Here is an 18,450-nt window from a genome sequence, read left to right on the forward strand (position 1 = left end):
GTCAGTTTGCTGAGCACAGGCTGAACAGGGCCCTGCTGGATCTCACTGAAGAACAGCCTGCTGATGTAGTAATGTGTCCTGGTTTTGGGCAAATTTGGGAGAAAACCTTCAGAAGGAGCCCCCAGAAAGCAAACCCACACAGCACTTGCTCACCTGGCTCGGGAAGAATTTCCTCAGAGAGTAGTGGAAACAACCTGTTTATTGAGCAGGCAAAGCACTCCCCAGCAAAAAAAATGAACAACACCAGATGACAAAAAGTCTTTCTACGCTCTGAAGAGGTGACAAATTCAGAGAGTCTCTCCTTGGAGTGGTTGCCTAGTTATCGGTCTCTGGTGCTGGAGATGCCTGCTGCAGGTCACAAAATGCAGGCTCTCGGTGTTTCTTGGTGTTTCCCAGGTCCCAATCCTGAGCAGGTTCAAATGGTATTCAGGAAAGGGAAAGAATAAAAACAGTCCAGGGAAAAAATTGGATTGCCTAGCTAAACTAACTAATAAGCAAAAGCAAGGGCAAAAGCAAAAAGCAGGAGCAAGAGCAAAGTGAAAGCAAGCAAGCCAGCAAGCAAGCAAGAAAGCCAGCAAGCCCTAGCCACTCCTAGACACAGACTTTGGGGAGAGGTGAGCCAGCTGATAACAAGACAAAACAAACCTTCACTTTTCGGAGCCAGTCCTGAAAGCACAGAACATAACATCAAGCATAAACAGAACACACGGTTGGGGATGCAAGCACCATAACATCACCCTAGGACATTCCACCCCTTATCTCCGAATCGTCAACATAACTACCAAACGTCATGTAAAAACTTCATCAGGTAAAAACTTCCATCTTTCACTTACTCAGACACATTTCCTTCCATCTCACTTGCTCAAACCTTTGACACACATTTCCTTCTGTCTCATGTCGGTGTGGTTTAATGCAAAGACAGTGGCAGTAACATCCAACAAACAGTGATATTTGCATATGAGGCTCGCCCCACAATCAGATCTCCCTGAGGTACACATTGAGTTCTTTCATATTTCTGCATTATTCACCATGTACAACCTGGTCCCTGAGCAAAGACAATCCCACAAATGGGTTTGTCTGTACTCGAGGCAGAGTTGATCCACACTGTCTTCCCTAACAAACCTCTGATATGTGCCACTGGGATTTTATCAACCTGGATCGGAGCAGCATATAAAAAGGAGCAGTTCCAAACATATGGCACATGATGCCAATCAGTCTTCTGATGAGCCTGTGACATTTCTTACTCAACAGTGACACTGCAGTGCTGGCCACCAGGCCGGCTTGCCAAGTGAGGCTCCTGGCCATGACCTGCAAGCAGCTGCTGCTGCCAAGGTGCCTTTGGTGCCTCAGGCTCTCCCTGGCACAGCTCCCAGCACGGCACTCTGCCCTTGCGCCCGAGGCTTCCCTGTGCTGGGGCTGGCCTGGGGCTTTTCCTGCAGCGGGACCTGCCCTGCTCCTGGCACAGGAAAGGCAGTTCCTGCTGGAGCAGGAGGCTCTGCCTGCGGTGGGCTCAAACCACTCCAGCAAGGCCCTGGTGACGTCAAAATTGCTTCCTAGAGCAGAATAGTCTATAATTGGTATAGCTCCTATATTGAGGAGTAAATAACTATTTTTTAAAATTTTATTCTGTGTTGTAAATAGACCGTTTTATCTAATAATGATCAGAATCAATCATAGCTGTATTTATACAGATTTATCTGGTATTACATCATTAATATTTGGGACAAATTGCATTAAGGTTCAATTCCACCTGTCCAATCTGCAGGGTCGGGATGGGATCCAGCCACTGCCAGTCTCTTCTATTAGAAGGAATTCTAGAAGTCTAGGGGTCCTGCAGGGGTTTGAGGATCTATGTTGGCTGTTGGGTGTCATTTCTCCACCTCATGACTCAGCAGGAGTTTCTCCAATAAAGAAATAAAGCTTTTGCCTGAAGCTCCCACTCTGCCCATGACAGGAACCCCTGTGAGTTCCCGTGACATCCCGGCTCTTTGGCAGCCTGGGGACTCCTGGGATGTCACTGTGGAGCCCCCGTGAGTGCCTGTGACAGATCGGTGCCTTTGCAGCCCAATGTCCCCTGGGATGTCACCATGGGATGGCTGTGACTGCCTCTGACCACACGGCTCTTTACCATCCCCAGAAACCCCTGGGAGGTCTCCATGGAGCCCCTGTCTCTGCCTGTGACATTCCAGCTCTTGAACAGCCTGGAGACTCTTGGAAATTCCCCATGGAACCCCTCTGAGTGCCTGTGACAAATCTGATCCTTAGCAGGCAACCATCACCAGCCCCTGTTGCTGTGGTCAGTTTCCATGGCAACCATCACCAGCCCCTGTTGCTATGGTCAGTTTCCATGGCAACCATCACCAGCCCCTGTTGCTTTGGTCAGTTTCCATGGCAACCATCACCAGTCCCTGTTGCTATGGTCTGTCCCTGGGGAGCTCCATGGAGACCCCATGCCAGGGGTGGTTGCCATGGACACCTGCTCAGGCATGGAGCCAGAGCCCGTTGCCATGGCAACCATTGGCAGTCCCATCCCCAGGGCCATGGGATCCCAGAACCACAGAACTGGCTGAGCTGGGAGGGACCCATCAGGATCCTCGAGTCCAACTGCTGGCCCTGCACATGACACCCCAACAATGTCAGCCTGGGCCTGGCAGCGGTGTCCAAACGCTGCTGGAGCTCAGAGAGCCCTGGAGCTGTGACCCTTCCCTGGGGAGCCTGGGCAGTGCCCCAGCAGCCTCTGGGCAAAAACCTTTTCCTGAGATCCAACCTCAGCCTGCCCCCACTCAGCTGCTGCCCTCCTGCCTCCAATGGAAAGCACAAAAGGCAAAGATCCCGGGCTGGGAGGAGAACAATTTACTGGGAACAGCAACGAGACAAGGAACAAACAGGACCAGAAATAATACTGATAACAGAAGGGATAAGAAAAATTATTTACAGGGAAAACTACATCACAAATGACTGGCTCTTCCTGGCCATGTATTTCCTTTAGCCTGGAAAGGACACCCTTCTCCTCAGGGACACAAAGAGAGAGAGTCCCTTTCCTGTCCTGCCCCTGGCAATGACCTGTGGTGGGAGTGAATGTGATGACAGGGCCATGGCCAGACCCTCATGTTCTTTGATCCCACACCATGTCATTGGCAGGGGCAGGAAAAGGGAAAGATCTCTTCCCAGCATGGATCACAGGGAACATGGATCACCAGAGCTCTTCCCAACATGGGTTCTCCCATGGGGGATGGAGCTGGAGCAGTGCACGAAGCTCTTCCTGCAGCTAGGGCATTTGCAGGGCTTCCCTTACTGGTGCCTCCGTTGGTGTCTGGTCAAGTGAGAGCTCCTGGAGAAGTTCTTCCCACACTGGGGACACGTGTAGGGCCTCTCCCTGGTGTGGATGTGCTGGTGCCTGATGAGATGGGAGTTTTGCTTGAAGCCCTTCCTGCAGTGGGGGCAGCGGAAGGGCCTCTCCCCAGTGTGAATCCGCTGGTGCTTGAGAAGAATGGATCTGGTCTGAAAGGTCTTCTGACAGTTGGGACATTCGTAGGGCCTCTCCCCAGTGTGGATCATTTGGTGGATGATCAGTTGGGACTTCTGGCTGAAGCCCTTCCCACATTCCCCACACTTGTATGGCCTTTCTCCAGTGTGGATCCCCTGGTGGCTGATCAAGTGGGACTTTCGGCTGAAGCTCTTCCCACATTCCCCACATTTGTATGGCCTTTCCCCAGTGTGGATCCTCTGGTGGCGGATCAAGTGGGACCTTAAGCTAAAGCTCTTCCCACATTCCCCACACTCGTAGGGCCTCTCCCCACTGTGGATGTGTTGGTGGATGACAAGGGCAGAGCTGCAGCTGAAGCCCTTCCCACATTCCCCACATTTGTATGGCCTTTCCCCGGTGTGGATCCTCTGGTGGCGGATCAAGTGGGACCTTAGGCTGAAACTCTTCCCACATTGCCCACACTCGTAGGGCCTCTCCCCAGTGTGGATGCGTTGATGGATGATGAGGTTGGATCTGTAGCTGAAGCCCTTCCCACACTCCCCACACTCATAGGGCCATTCCCCGGTGTGGATCATCTGGTGGCAGATCAGGCTGTTGCTCTTCCTGAAGCTCTTCCCACACTGCAAGCACTTGTAGGGCTTCTCCCCATCATGAAGCTTATCATGGACCACCAGCTCCAAGATCTGGCTGAAGCTCTGTCCACCTTCCTGGCACAGGGTGGGTCTTTCCTCCTCAGAGCACCCTGGGCTGGGTTTGCAGCCCCTCCTCCTGTGGGATCTCCAGGGCTTTTCCTCCCCGTTGGATTCCTGCGTCATGGAGCTGCTCAAAACGGCCTCTGCCAGGAGGTTCTGCCGTGGGGATTTGTCCTTCCTGGTCTCCATCCTCAGCTCCTTGTCTGGGGGAGGAAGGACAAGGAGAGGATAGGATTTGCCTCCATGCCAGAGGGAAGGGGAAGGAGATCCCCGCAGTGCGTCCCCAGCAGGATGGCGTTGGCAGAGAGGTTGTCCTGTAGTCGGGGGCTGTGCTGTGCTGGGAGATGGAGCAGGAGAGAGGGGGAAAGGGGCACTGACTTCCTCCTCAGCTGCCTGGGTTTCCAGGGGCTCCTTCCCCTTCCTCGTAGCCTTCTCCTCCATTTCGCAATGGTTTGGAGAAGGAAAATTCTGTTTTGGGAGGAAAACAAGGGATGAGCACAATGAGTTTTGTACTGGTTTGAAGGCAAACCAGGAGGAGAGTCTAAGCCAGAATTACAATTTAATAAAAAAAAATCAATATCAAGGCAATGATACAGAAACACTGGCTTAATCTGACAGAGTCAGGATTTAACCTGACACCCCGTTGGTCAGGGTGGTGGTAGCCGTCTGATGAAATGGAGGCTCCAGCCCTGTTGGAGTGATGATCGTGATTCTGTCAAAGCTGTGATCCTGTAGAAGGGATCACCTGATGGGTCTTGCTCTGAAGGTCCAGTGGTGGTTACGGAGCTCTTGTCCTCTGGGAATCCAGTAGGCAAGGTGGTCCTGGTGTTGCAAGGGTGAGATTATATCCAGGTAGGAATGCTTGGTTCCTCCCCCTGGGCGGAGCATCCCACAATGGGATGATGTAATTTTATCAGTCCTGCAGTGGCACTCAATGGCCCATTAACAGAAGATAGCCCCTGGAGGGCGTTATCAGGGCTGAGCCATGGAAGAGATAAAGAACACTGCCCCACCTGTTTATCACAGTTTATGAAGATGGTGACTGAAAACATACTTTGGGTTACATCTTACATTGCACCCTGAAACAGTGAGGCAATCCCCGCTCGGGGTGGGGAGTGAACACCGCCCCCCTTTCCCAAACTGGCTCAGATGTAAAACCCCCACCCTGGGAAGGCCACACACACAGGGGACAATGTCACACTTGCCCCACCTCAGGGGAGGTCTCTGTCCCGGTCACTCCCTTGCTCTCCCCCCTTTTCTCTTTCTTCCATCTCTCTCTCTACCTCACATTTACTGTTCAATAAAATCCACTTGGGATTTGGTCTCGTTAGCACCTTAATTGGGGCAGAGGCATCTCTCTAACAATTTTATTAACCAGATTGAGACATTATTTTGGCACAGTGAGTTCAGGGCACTGATGTCTGACCCCAAGTGCCTTTGACAACAGCATGGTTCCCTCCTCTCAGGAGGTTCTGGCTCTTTCTGGAGGATCTCTTGGAAACTTCAATGCAGCTTCTTCAGTGTGACTTTTGGGAGAACTTATGAGGAAAATGGCTGTTGTGGGTGGCCAGTGTAAAGAAAATATTTTGTTGTTCTTCCTAGAAAAGTTTGTTAAAATCACTGGAGGAAAGGGAGCAAATGATACCAGCGAGACTGACAAGGATCATTCACCACAAGGTGAGGAACACAAGGCTATTAAAGTCCTACCAGAAGCCCAGCTCAAGTGTCTAAATTCCCAAATAACTCCCGAATTCATAGGCTTGGAGACTTTGCCAAATGTGAGAATCATTATTTTCTTTGTCCCTGTCTCCTTTGTGACAGTTGCACATAGATTTGCCTTCCTTTTAAAAATCTGTATTGGTACAAATTTTCACTTTTCTTTTATCAGAACCTGCCAGCAGCTGAGCTGGAGCTGTGCAGGAAGCGATGAAACTTGGAATTGCCACAGAATTGCTTCTATTGTCAGCTTATTCATGTTTGGGATTTGTTTGCGTTTCCATCACAAGTGACTTGAGGGAAAATCAAATATCCGTCAAGTATTTTATGCAGAGTTAAGTTTGATTTTTTATATCTGTTTAGAAACTCAAAAAACTCTTTTTTTTGTCCGGTCCCCAGAGGATGCTCGAGGGGTCTCTGTGCCTCTCGCCCTCGGTGATGCTTGGGAGGGGCTTGGGGGGGTTGTCCCTGTCCCTGTCACCCCAGGCCATTCCCCAGGGGGTTGTCCCTGTCCCTGTCACCCCAGGCCATTCCCCAGGGTCTGTCCCTGTCACCCCAGGTCATTCTCCAGGGAGTTGTCCCTGTCCCTGTCACCCTAGGCCATTCTCCAGGGGGTCTCCATTGTTCTCACCCCAGGGAATGCCTGGGGGGTCTCCCTCCCTCTCACCCTGTGGCAGGGGGTGCTCGGGGCAGTCTCTGTCCCTCTCAGTCCAGGGGATGCTCGGGGTCTCTGTCCCTTCACCCTGGGGGATGCTCGGGGTGTCTCCATCCCTCTGGCCTCAGGGAATGCTTGTGCAGAGCTGGGGACCAGGGGCTCTGTGTCCCTCTCACCGCTGAGGGTGCTCGGGGCTGGGCGGTCTCCGACCTTCTCATATCTGATATCCCTCCTCTGCCTGCCGGTACCGGGTGATCGCCACGTGGCACCCCCCAAGGTCCCTGCAGGGCCATTTCCGGCTCTGCTTTGGGGTCCTGCAAGACCCAAACATCCCCTGCCCTGCCAAACAACCCTGCCGGAGACCCCGCGATGGATTTGGGGCGAGCTCCCCCTCCCCGCTCCCCTGCGGTTCTGGGGGGGCGATGCCGGCGGAGCCGCAGGAGCCGCGGCCCGAGCGGGGGAACCGCGTGGGGTTGGGGCTGGGGCTGCTCCTCCTCCCGCTCCTCCGCTGTCCCTCCTCCCGCTCCTCTTCCTCCTGGTCCTTCTTTTCCTCCCGCTCCTCTTTTTCCCTTTCCTTTTCCTCCTCCTCTCTCCCTCTTCTCCCTCCCGCTCCTCCTCCGCTCCCAGCCCGGCTCGGGCGGTGCCGACACCCAAAAGCAGCCGCGCTCTGCCCTGGGGGGGTTCCAAAGCGGCCCCGCCCCGCCCGGCACTGGGAGCGCTACTGGGAGCACTGGGAGCGATGGTGAGAGCACCGGGAAGGAGCTGGGAGCGCTCTCCCTCCCAGTACCGTCTTACTGGGAGCACTGGGAACGATGGTGAGAGCACCGGGAAGGAGCTGGGAGCGCTCTCCTTCCCAGTACCGCTCTTACTGGGAGCACTGGGAACGATGGTGAGAGCACCGGGAAGGAGCTGGGAGCGCTCTCCCTCCCAGTACCGCCTTACTGGGAGCACTGGGAACGATGGTGAGAGCACCGGGAAGGAGCTGGGAGCGCTCTCCCTCCCAGTACCGCTCTTACTGGGAGCACTGGGAACGATGGTGAGAGCACCGGGAAGGAGCTGGGAGCGCTCTCCCTCCCAGTACCGCTCTTACTGGGAGCACTGGGAACGATGGTGAGAGCACCGGGAAGGAGCTGGGAGCGCTCTCCCTCCCAGTACCGCTCTTACTGGGAGCACTGGGAACGATGGTGAGAGCACCGGGAAGGAGCTGGGAGCGCTCTCCCTCCCAGTACCGCCTCACTGGGAGCACTGGGAGGGAACTGGGAGCAAACAGCGCCCGGACGCGGCTGCAGCCGGCGGGGGCGGGGCCAGGCAAAGGGGCGGGGCTATGCAAATAGGGCGGGAGCAGCGCGGGGTTTGCTCGGTCACGTGAGGGCCGGGGGGGCTGGAGCGATGGCGGCGGCGTCGGTGAGAGGGGACAGGGACCGGGAATGGGGACAGGGAATGGGAATGGGGACAGGGACCGGGAATGGGGACAGGGACTGGGAATGGAGACACAAAGTGGGGACAGGGACTGGGAATGGGGACAGGGACTGGGAATGGGGACAGGGAATGGGGACAGGGAATGGGAATGGGGACAGGGAATGGGAATGGGGACAGGGACCGGGAATGGGGACAGGGAATGGGAATGGGGACAGGGACCGGGAATGGGGACAGGGAATGGGAATGGGGACAGGGAATGGGAATGGGGACAGGGAATGGGGATGGGGACAGGGACCGGGAATGGGGACAGGGAATGGGGACAGGGAATGGGAATGGAGACAGGAACCGGGAATGGGGACAGGGAATGGGAATGGGGACAGGGAACGGGAATGGAGACAGGAACCGGGAATGGGGACAGGGAATGGGAATGGGGACAGGGACCGGGAATGGGGACAGGGACCGGGAATGGGGACAGGGAATGGGAATGGGGACAGGGACCGGTAATGGGGACAGGGAATGGGAAATGGGACAGGGACGGGGAATGGAGACAGGGACCGGGAATGGGGACAGGGACCAGGACTGGGGACGGGGACTGGGAATGGGAATGGGAATGGGGACAGAGACCAGGAATAGGAGTGGGAATGGGGGCAGAGAATGGGAACAGGGACAGGGAATGGGGACAAGGACTGGGAATGGGGACAGGGACTGGGAATGGAGACACAAAGTGGGGACAGGGACTGGGAATGGGGACAGGGACTGGGAATGGGACAGGGAATGGGGAGAGGGACTGGGAATGGGATTGGGAATGGGGACAGGAACCAGGACTGGGGACAGGGACTGGGAATGGGACCGGGAATGGGGGCAGAGACCAGGAATAGGACTGGGAATGGGACCGGGAAGGGGGGCAGAAACCAGGAATAGGACTGGGAATGGGACCAGGAATGGGGACAGGACAGGGGGTCCTTGACCAGCTTCCCCAGAACCTCCACCAGGGTCTTCCAGTGCAACCGGAGCCGCTCAGCCTGGTGTCCCCAAAGCCCTGAGCAACCCCCAGGGCCCTCCCAGAAACCCTCCGGTCCCTCAAACCCAGCATCCCCCACATTCCCTGCAAGACCACCATGTCCCCATCCTTGTCTTAGCTCAACGTCTTTATTTTTACCTGCTTTTGAGGGTTTTGAAAGGGCAAAGAGAAATGAAAAAAAAAATCCAGGCCAAGGGGAGCCAGGAGGATGTGGAGCCCCCAGCCAGGTGTCTTCCCAACATGGATCAGCGGCACCACGGATCACCGGGGCTCTGCCCACCGGGGCTCACTGGGGATCATCCAGCACGGATCCTCCCGTGGGAGATGGAGCTGGAGCAGCGCACGGAGCTCTTCCCACACTGGGGGCACTCGCAGGGCTGCCCTTGGTGGTGCCTCTGTTGGTGCTGGGTCAAGGCTGGGCTGTGTGAGGAGCTCTTCCCACACCTGGAACACTCGTAGGGCCTGGGACATCACCAGGAGCGGGGCTGGGACGTGCTCTGGTGCCTGGGACATCACCAGGAGTGGGGCTGGGATGTGCTCTGGTGCCTGGGACATCACCAGGAGCGGGGCTGGGATGTGCTCTGGTGCCTGGGACACCACCAGGAGCGGGGCTGGGATGTGCTCTGGTGCCTGGGACATCACCAGGAGCGGGGCTGGGATGTGCTCTGGTGCCTGGGACACCACCAGGAGCGGGGCTGGGATGTGCTCTGGTGCCTGGGACACCACCAGGAGCGGGGCTGGCTGTGATGCTCTCCGGTGTCTGGGACATGACCAGGGGCGGTGCTGGCTGGGGTCTGTTTGGTGCCTGTGAAGTGCCAAGAGCAGTGTCCCAGCGGGGCAGCTCTCAGTGTCCCCAGCAGGTCACAGTGTCCAGTGCAGCCCGTGCCAGCGGTCACTGCGCACACGGGGCAGGCTGGGCTGGACGGGGGTCGGGGCAGAAACGCCGCCCCCGGGACTGGGCTCTCCCCCTGCCTCTGGGGCCCAGCCCCTGCTGGGAGCGCCTTGGGCAGGGCACGGGGCTGCTGCTGGGCCAGGGGGACAGGCCTTGCCCCCTGCCAGCTGCCCGGGCCCCTCTGATGCCTGTCCCACGTCCCTGTGGCTCCTGTCCCCACCACTCCCCACCACCTTCACTCCCTCCATCAAAGCCCCACTCAACCTCTGCACCGTGACCTCTGGAAAGAAAGAAAGAATGAAGGAAAGGAAGTGTTGTCTCTTCACCCTGGCTGGATGCCAGGCACCCACCAAAGCTGCTCTCTCACTCCCCTCCAGAGATGGCCAGGAGAGAGAAAACAGAAGGAAGGCTTCAGGGGTTGAGTTAAGGACTGGGGCAGATCACTCAGCAAATGCCATCATGGGCAAAACATTTTCGAAATCAGAGATATTAGTGGAACTTATTGCTATCCAGATCAGGGTAGGATATTGAGAAGTAAAATAAAGCTTTAAAAACCCCTTCTGCCCATCCCTCCCTCCTTCCCAGCTCTACCTCCTCCCCCAGTGGGTGCAGGGAGACAGGGAATGGGGGTTCTGGTCAGGTCATCACCTCTTGTTTCTCCTGCTGCTCAAGGAGAGGAGTCGTTCCCCTGCTGTGCTGGGGTCCTCCCTGAGACACTTCTCCATGAACTTCTCCAAGGTGAGTTCATCTCAGGGACAGCAGTTCTTCACAAGCTGCTGTAGCGTGGCTCGCTCCTCCATGGGCTCACAGGTCCTAGCAGGACCCTGCTCCAGCGTGGGCTCCTCTCTCCAGGGGTTTGCAGGTCTCTGCCAGGTCCCTGCTCCAGCACAGGTTTCTCGTGGGGTCACAGCTCCGCTCAGGCATCCCCCTGCTCCGGCACGGGCTCCTCCAGGTGATGCTGGTGCATCTCTGCTCTCCGTGCCCTCCATGGGCTGCAGGGGCCCAGCTGCCTCACCAGGGACTGCACCAGGGAATCTCAGGGCAATCAGCTCCAGCACCTGGAGCAGCTCCTGCCCCTTCTGCCCTGCCCTGGGGTGTGCAGAGCTGTTCCTCTCATATGTTCTCACCAGCTCTTCCCTGTTCACAGTTACATCTACACGATCACCCATTTTCTTTTTCATAAATCTCCTATCCCAAAGGCGTTACCACCATTTCTAACTGGCCCAGCCTTGGCTGGCGGCTGGTCCATCCTGGAGTGGGCTGGAATTGACTCTGTGGGACATGGAGGAGCAGCTGCTCTCACAGAAGGTGCTCCTAGAGCCTCTCCCTTACCAAAACCTGGCCATGCAAACCTCGTATAAGTATGGTAGGGTTTTTATTACTATTATTATTTCAATGATCTCTATTTTTTGCTATTAATGGTACAGTTGTTATTACTAGCATTTTTAGTCTTTTTGACTCTATATTAATAGTGGCTAGAGTAGAAACAGGTTCTTCATTGCAAGTAGAAGTTATAGTTTTGTCAGCCTCTTGCCCTGCCCTGTTCTGTGTCATTGCTGCGTGTGAAGCCGCTGCTGCCAGGGCTCCCCATTTCCCTGGTTTGGGAAATTCCATGGCATTGCTCCCATGTCAGAAAGAGAGGGCTCATTCCATTCAAATGGATGGCCTGAGCTCTTCTAGTCCCAGTGTTGGAAGCTTGTTTTCTAACATTGTTGACTTTCTCAGCTTCTGTTAACATTTGTGATTTTATAACAAAATGTTCTCGGATGTGATTTTCCAAGATTCTCTAATCAGCTTTCAGTTTGCTCTTGGATTTCTTAATGGTGTGTCCGAACCGAAGGCAGCATTTTGGGTGGGAAGGCTTCAGTCGGAGCTGGGATTGCCTCAGCAGCAGCTGGTTTTGCACATGTCAGCAGAGCTCACAGAGATTCCGGGAGCTGAATATTCTGCCTCGTTCGGAAGCCGCAAATATTCTGCCTCGTTCGGAACCCGCAGTGCCCGGCTCGGGGGAGCTGCGCTGGGAGCTGCAGGTTGTGCCGGGGCCGGGCAATGGCCGGAGCCCCCGGCAAGGGCCGGCGATGGACACCGACCCTTTGCTGGGCAGGGGCTCGGGGCCCTGCGGCGCCGGGCGGTCGGTGCCCGGTCACGGCGGGACTGCGGGAGCCGGGAGCAGCGAGAGAGCCCGGGCGGAACATCAGCACCGGGGCGGGCACGGCCTGGGAGGGGGCACAGCCCGGGGGTCCCGCGGAGCCTCCCTGCTCCAGAGCCGCAGCTGCGACAGCGGGGCCGCTGCCGGGATCTTTGGGGCAGGGAGAGCCGCAGGCGGGCGTTCCAAGTGCCTCCTTCGGGACAGGATTTTGTCCCCGTGCGGGGGAATTCCCGCGGGCTGGGGCCGCTGCCGAGCGCCGCCGCCTTTCCCCGGAGCCCCCGGGCAGAGCTCTCTGCTCGGGGCTGTGAAAAACACGCTCACTCTCCTGTGAAAATTTAAACATTTTAATACAGGACGATAGGAGACAAGGACCATAGAGCAAAGGTTGTTACGGCCGGGTGCATCTTGGCACTGAACCAGGAGCACACTTATCTCTGGAGATTCCCATTAAATACCTTTTCCATTCCATCAGCCTGTTGCATATTCATAGACCCTTATGCATAGTAAACTCTTTTCCCAAACTAGTTTACATATTCCAAGAACTGTTTAGAGTGGCTCCCCCTCCTCGGTTCCACCCTTTTAGAGCATGTGTATTCCTTGGTTGTGGTTTTAGTCCTTTTTTATCATCATCTTCAGTTTTGGCCCCGGCCCTCACTGCCTTCAGACGGTGAGTGCTGATCGTTGGCAGATCTGTACAGGTGTCCTCATCCTGTGTTCATTGCCATCCAAGCAGGCACTTTAACACAAGCATACTTGTTAGAAACATTCCCGGTACGAAAAGTGATTTCAGCATTTAATGTAATAAAAAAAGAAAGGCCTAGAGCATGGAGGCCCGCGGGCTGAGCAGGAGCGCTCCCCTCAAGGATGCTGCAGCGCCGGCGCTGGGTCTTCTGAGCAGCAACGTCCCCGACGTTCCAGGTGGAGCAGCACAGGTTCCGTGGGTCAGAAGCCCCCTTTTTATCCTGTTTTTTGTCCCTTTGGATCGGTTTCTTTTTGGGTCCCTCATTTGCATGAAGGTTTAGGCGCTCGATTGGCCCGTGGCAGTTCAGTCCAGGCTGGCTCCTTTCCCTTGGGGGGGGTGGCTGCACTTCACTTAGGTGTAATACGGTACGTGGAGTACCGTATTTCTTCTAACTACCCTTCAAACCCCTTTTACCATAACCAAACCAACAGTACACGCTCAACAGCGATCAACTATTTTACAATAGTTTCTGACCTAGTTTAACAATTCCCCCTCTAACTATTTGATCAGTCTTCTAGCCTGCATCAACCTTTTAAAGTCCAATTTCTAATTTTCTCAGTTTCTCATACTGTTCAAGCATATCTCTGGCATTCTGATCACTCTGTTCTTTTATTAGCGTTACTTTTTTGCCATTTTTCCCTTCTACGTTACCTTGCAGCATGATGCTGCCTTGGCCAATGCTGGGTACTATCAGGACTAGACATGGAATTGCACATGGTAGAAATATTACACTTACTAGTGCACACACTACAAAGAAGACCAATTTCTTCCACCATTTACCATTCCAGGTGAACAAGTTGTCCCGCCAATCGGGGTCTCCAAAAAGGGGTCCATTTTTGCGTTCCAGCATAGGTTAGTTTCCTGATATTTTGAGTAATGTTTTTAATTACATGACTGTGGTCATTGATCTCTAGGCAGCATTCTGAAATGTTAAATTTCCCACAGATCCCTCCTTCCTCTGCGAGGAGGTAGTCCACTGCCAATCGAATTTGGTAAATTACTGATCATGTTTGTGGTTGCTGCTGGCTCAAGAGATCAATGGTCAGAGTTGTTTGATTGGACATTATTTCAAGTACTGCTTGTAAACGGATGATTCGATTGAGCAGGTACACTGGGCTTCTGTACCCCCAGGATCCACCTTGGGCCCAGGCAGCCGGCCCATAAGTATCGATAATCTTTTGTGGGGTCCAACTTTCATTGTTCCAATTTTGGGTTCTGCCAAGTAAACTCCTTTTCTTTCTGGCCAGATCATCATATACTGGGACTCCCAAGTTTGATTTCACATCCTTAAGCAGTAAGAAAAAGGATGGTTTTACTGCTCCAATTGTGCAACTCCTGGTCCACCCTCCCGGTAACTTCACATATGCCGTGTTACCACAGATCCAAAAAAAACTTTTAGGTGCATCCCAGAAATTAGAATCTTGATTTGTTGTATGTTTCCAATATTTGGATAGGGTTTCTATTGCCCAGAATGGGTTAATATAATCTCCTAAGCATTCAAACAGTTTTTCACTGTATGCACATCTACTTTCAGTTTTTTCTATTGACCAATATGAATGGGGGGTTTCTGGGATCCACCTGGGGTGTGTGTGTCATTTGCTGCTAGATATCTATCACATGGTGTTTCTCCTGCTTCTATAGTATGCATTTTCCCTTTCCTTGATAAACACTCTTCCCCTATTATTGTGGATTTGAGCTTCCACTCTCCTTCCCTTCTTTTGGGTACCACCATACTTTTTTTCATGTAATCCATTTTAAAATGTCTAGGGGACCCAAACTGATACCATCCTATGGACAAATTTTAAGTGTGTCCCCTTGCACACCCAACAATCAGTCAAATTAAATTATTTTGTAATCTTTTCCACCATATCAATAAAAAGATTCTTACCATTTATTTGTCCCTCCCTATCCCTTTGTCCTTTCAATTGCACTTCTTTCTCCTTGAATGTATCCTCCTTGAATGTATCCTATTTACATTCTTGTTCAAAACATACCCATCTTTCTTTCATGGGGCACTCTCCTGAGATCCTCTGACTTGGGTTTGCAATAGTTTTAGCCAGCCAATATATTTCATTATCCTCTTTACAGGTTGTTAACTGGGAGTGGTCGATACATTTGGGATTCATGTTGGTGTGCACTCTGATGAATGCACTTACTGTATCTCCTCTACACAAGGGATAGTAACACTTCTCACAAGTGTTTCCTCCACTTCCTCCGAAGTGGATGAGTAGCAGCATTGCTACCAGTGGGAGTCTGGTACGGGCTGGCCTCCTCACCTCTCGATCCACAGGGCTTTTCTCGGTGCCCTGAGAGTCTTTCCCAGAGGTAGTTCCTGATCCAGTCTTGCCTCCCACCTCTGGTTTTCCCTCCTTCTGGAGACATTCTGCCATGACCCTTATCTCACCAACTCCCTTCCCTCAATTTGGTCCCAATGAGGGTTGCAAGGGGAGTGCTCTATGGAGCAGTACTGGAAACTGAGATGTTATTCTGATTGTCAATTCTTAGCTAAACAAAACTTAATTTTATCCTATAGCTATAACAAACATTAGCAAACTTTAAGGATATACGCATAACAATGTAGAGGTTTCCTGTGGGGGGTTGTGTTCAGGGTTGCACTTCTTTTGGTGCTTTCCTCAGGACCAGTTTCAAGTCTTTATCGTCTCTGCTGGCTATAGTCCATTCGCTTGCCTCAGCTGGGGGTTGTACTGGACCCCTCACTCGACTTGCATGAGTCCAGCCCCGCTCCTTTGTTCTCACTGTGGTGTTTGCTGCAAGCAGTGCCTGGAAGGGGCCTTCAAAGCGAGCAGTTAGTGGAGGGTTTTTCCATGATTTAATCAACACCCAGTCTCCTGGGTTAGTACCATGTATTTTACAGTCCAGTGGGGAAGTTTGGGGAAGGTAGCCCTTTTTCTTTAGTTCTTCCAGGGTTGTTGTTACTGTTTCTATATATTTTTGCATGGCCATCCCCCCCTCTTGATGTTCCCCAGTACTGTATGGGGTAAGCAAGAAAGGCAGCCCAAACAACATTTCACAAGGAGAGACCCCTAGATCTGTTCTGGGTCTCGTTCTTATTCGTCATAGGGCTAGTGGTAAACATTTGACCCAATTCCATTGGGTTTCTAAGACCAATTTTGTTAAAATATTCTTTAAGGTTTGATTTACCCTCTCGACCCTCGCAGAACTCTGAGGGTGCCAAGGGGTGTGTAACTCCCACTTCATTCCCAGGGCCCCGAGGACTTGTTGCAGAACACTGGATGTAGAGTGGGGTCCACGGTCTGAATCAATAAAATTTACTAGCCCGTATCTCGGAATAATTTCTTCTAAAAGAACTTTTGTCACAGTTTGGGCTGTCTCCCTTCTCGTGGGGAATGCCTCAAACCAGTGGGTTAGATGGTGAATCTCCTCTGGGGAGAAGAGGATGTTCCTAATAGGATGCAGCTCTTCCCAGGTGTGTGTATTGGGACCCAGGAACTGATCTGTTTGCTGTGCGGTGCCAGTTGGATCTTCTATTAAACCAACTAGCTCTTTCTTATATATTCTTACTTCAGAAGCTGTCAGGGGTGCATTTATAACACCTATTCCTCCTACCCCACACCTAGTGGAACTTCCCTCAGGGAAGCAGCCTGTCAGGATTTACCTCTGGCCTTACACCACTTTTTGATCTGGTATTACAGTAAGGGCCAGCATCTGAAGGCTTATTTGACTGGCTCACTAATTCTTTGTTATCACGTTGGGAGGGCTCAGTTGTTAGGTTGGAGGATATATCCAGAGGTTTTTTCTCAGGGAAAGGTGTTGTATTCTGACTTACAGGTGAAGCAAGTTGTGTGTTAATGGGGGTAGGAGGCAACGGGGAAAAAGCACCAAGGGGTGGATATATATGGGGGAGTGGGGTTGTTGGAGGGGGTAAAAATGGCATGGAGATTCCCTGAGGAGATAGAGAAGGGGCAGGGATCATTGGAGGGGGTAAAGGTAGGTTTTGAGAAGCAGGAGGCTGGGTGTTAAGTGGGGGGGTGGCTTGATAGTGTGAAAAAAGCCAATCACTTGGGTTTTTTTAGTTTTAAAAGTTTATTAGTAATAAAATTGTTATAAAAATAGCAATAAAATTAGAGTAATAAAAATTTGGACAATGAGGATTAGGACAATTACAAGACAATAAAAAGTAAAGAATTATGGATGTCCGGATGTTTTTGGGCACTAAGCTGCCAAAAACATGCCTTGTGAACAAAGGAATTACCCTTAACAGCAACAGCCTATTGCATATTCATATATCTCATACATGATGCATAAATTCCTTGCAAATTAAGAATTTTTCTGGTTGTTGTGAACTTCTTCCCCTTAATCCTAGTGGTTCCATAAAGATGGAGAGAAGGTGGAAGAATGTTTGTCTTTTCTGATAAGGAGGCAGTAACTCTTTATGTGTCTTGTCGCTGTTATTTCTGTGCGAAGTTTCTTGATTATCTTATCCCTTTTCTTGAGCTTGTAAAAATATCTGACATTGCAGAGTTTCTATTTTAACATTGTGTTGTAACCTAGAACTACATTTAACACACTACTTAAGAGAATTAATACAGCATAACTTTCTATCACTGCACATATAATATTTAATATTTGTGACAAAAGCCAATCATAAAATATGCATTTTTCACACCTTGCCCTCACTGCCCTTTTGTCACACACACACACACACACACACACACACACACACAGACAGACAGTTCTCGGTTAATTTCTGATTTGATTGCCTGGATTTTGTTTGGTTTTGTTGTTGCTTTGTTTCCTTGGTGTGCCTGAAGTGTCCAGTCAGGAGCAGAGTGACTCTTGCCAAGGAACTTTGTGGTGCTGTTGCTTAATATTAAATCTGGTTTTTGCTGATCCCTTGCTGGGGATTTTTTCAGCGCTCTCAAGCCCTCGTTGGTAACAGGGTGAAGGAGCCCTGGCCCAGGTTCTGGCCCTGGGGGACACGGGGACGCTGCTGGGGGGTCCCTGTCCCCCTGTCCCACTCCCCACAGCCCCAGCCCCCGTCCCCGTGTCAGGCTCTGGGGTCGATCTCGTGGAACATCCTCTGGGGGAGGCTGCGGCGCCGGGGACGGGGGGACCCGGGGGGACAGGGGACCCCGCTGTGCACGAGCAGCGTTGGACTTCTCTGGGGGAACTGGGAGGGGGGGCTGGGGCAGAGTGACCTCCCCAGTGACCTCACACAGCCCCTGTGATGTCACACAGCTGCACTGTGATGTCACAGCCTGCTCTTTGAGGTCCCAGTCTGCTCTGTGATGTCACAAAATCTGCCCTGAGATGTCACAGCCCAGCCTGTGATGTCACAGCCAGCTCTATGATGGCACAGCTCTACCTTTGTGATGTTATGCAGCCTCGCTGTGATGTCACAGCCTGCTCTGTGATATCACAGTCAGCTCTGTGATGTCACAACCCACTCTGTATTGTGTCAGCCTTCTCTGTGACATCACACAGCTGCTCTGTGATGTCACAGAGCCCTTTTCTATGATGGCAGAGTCTTCTCTGCGGCCTCACAGCCCATTCTGTGATGTCACACAGCCAGCCTGTAATGTCACAGCTGACTTTGTGACATCACAATCTCCTCTGTGATGTCACAGCCTGCTCTGTGGTGGCAGAACTCACTTAACATGTCACACAGCACCTCTGTGGGCTCACAGACCCACCC

At 52.6% G+C, this 18,450-nt stretch overlaps 2 protein-coding genes across 4 annotated transcripts in view; one reads left to right on the forward strand and one right to left on the reverse strand.

Annotated features, from left to right (window-relative positions):
• Positions 1–18,450, reverse strand: part of LOC137463965 (zinc finger protein 208-like) — a 1,270,300-nt gene that overhangs the window by 291,617 nt on the left and 960,233 nt on the right. Inside the window, exon 5 of the mRNA XM_068175306.1 lies at positions 3,296–4,215. Within this exon, the coding sequence (XP_068031407.1) occupies positions 3,296–4,215 (920 nt within the window). The remainder of the gene's footprint in view (positions 1–3,295; positions 4,216–18,450) is intronic.
• Positions 1–18,450, forward strand: part of LOC137463966 (zinc finger protein 271-like) — a 1,077,684-nt gene that overhangs the window by 90,559 nt on the left and 968,675 nt on the right. The gene's annotated exons all lie outside the window — the stretch shown is intronic.

The sequence above is a fragment of the Anomalospiza imberbis genome, chromosome 33, assembly GCF_031753505.1.
Source record: "Anomalospiza imberbis isolate Cuckoo-Finch-1a 21T00152 chromosome 33, ASM3175350v1, whole genome shotgun sequence".
In the NCBI taxonomy this organism is placed as follows: Eukaryota; Metazoa; Chordata; class Aves; order Passeriformes; family Viduidae; genus Anomalospiza; species Anomalospiza imberbis.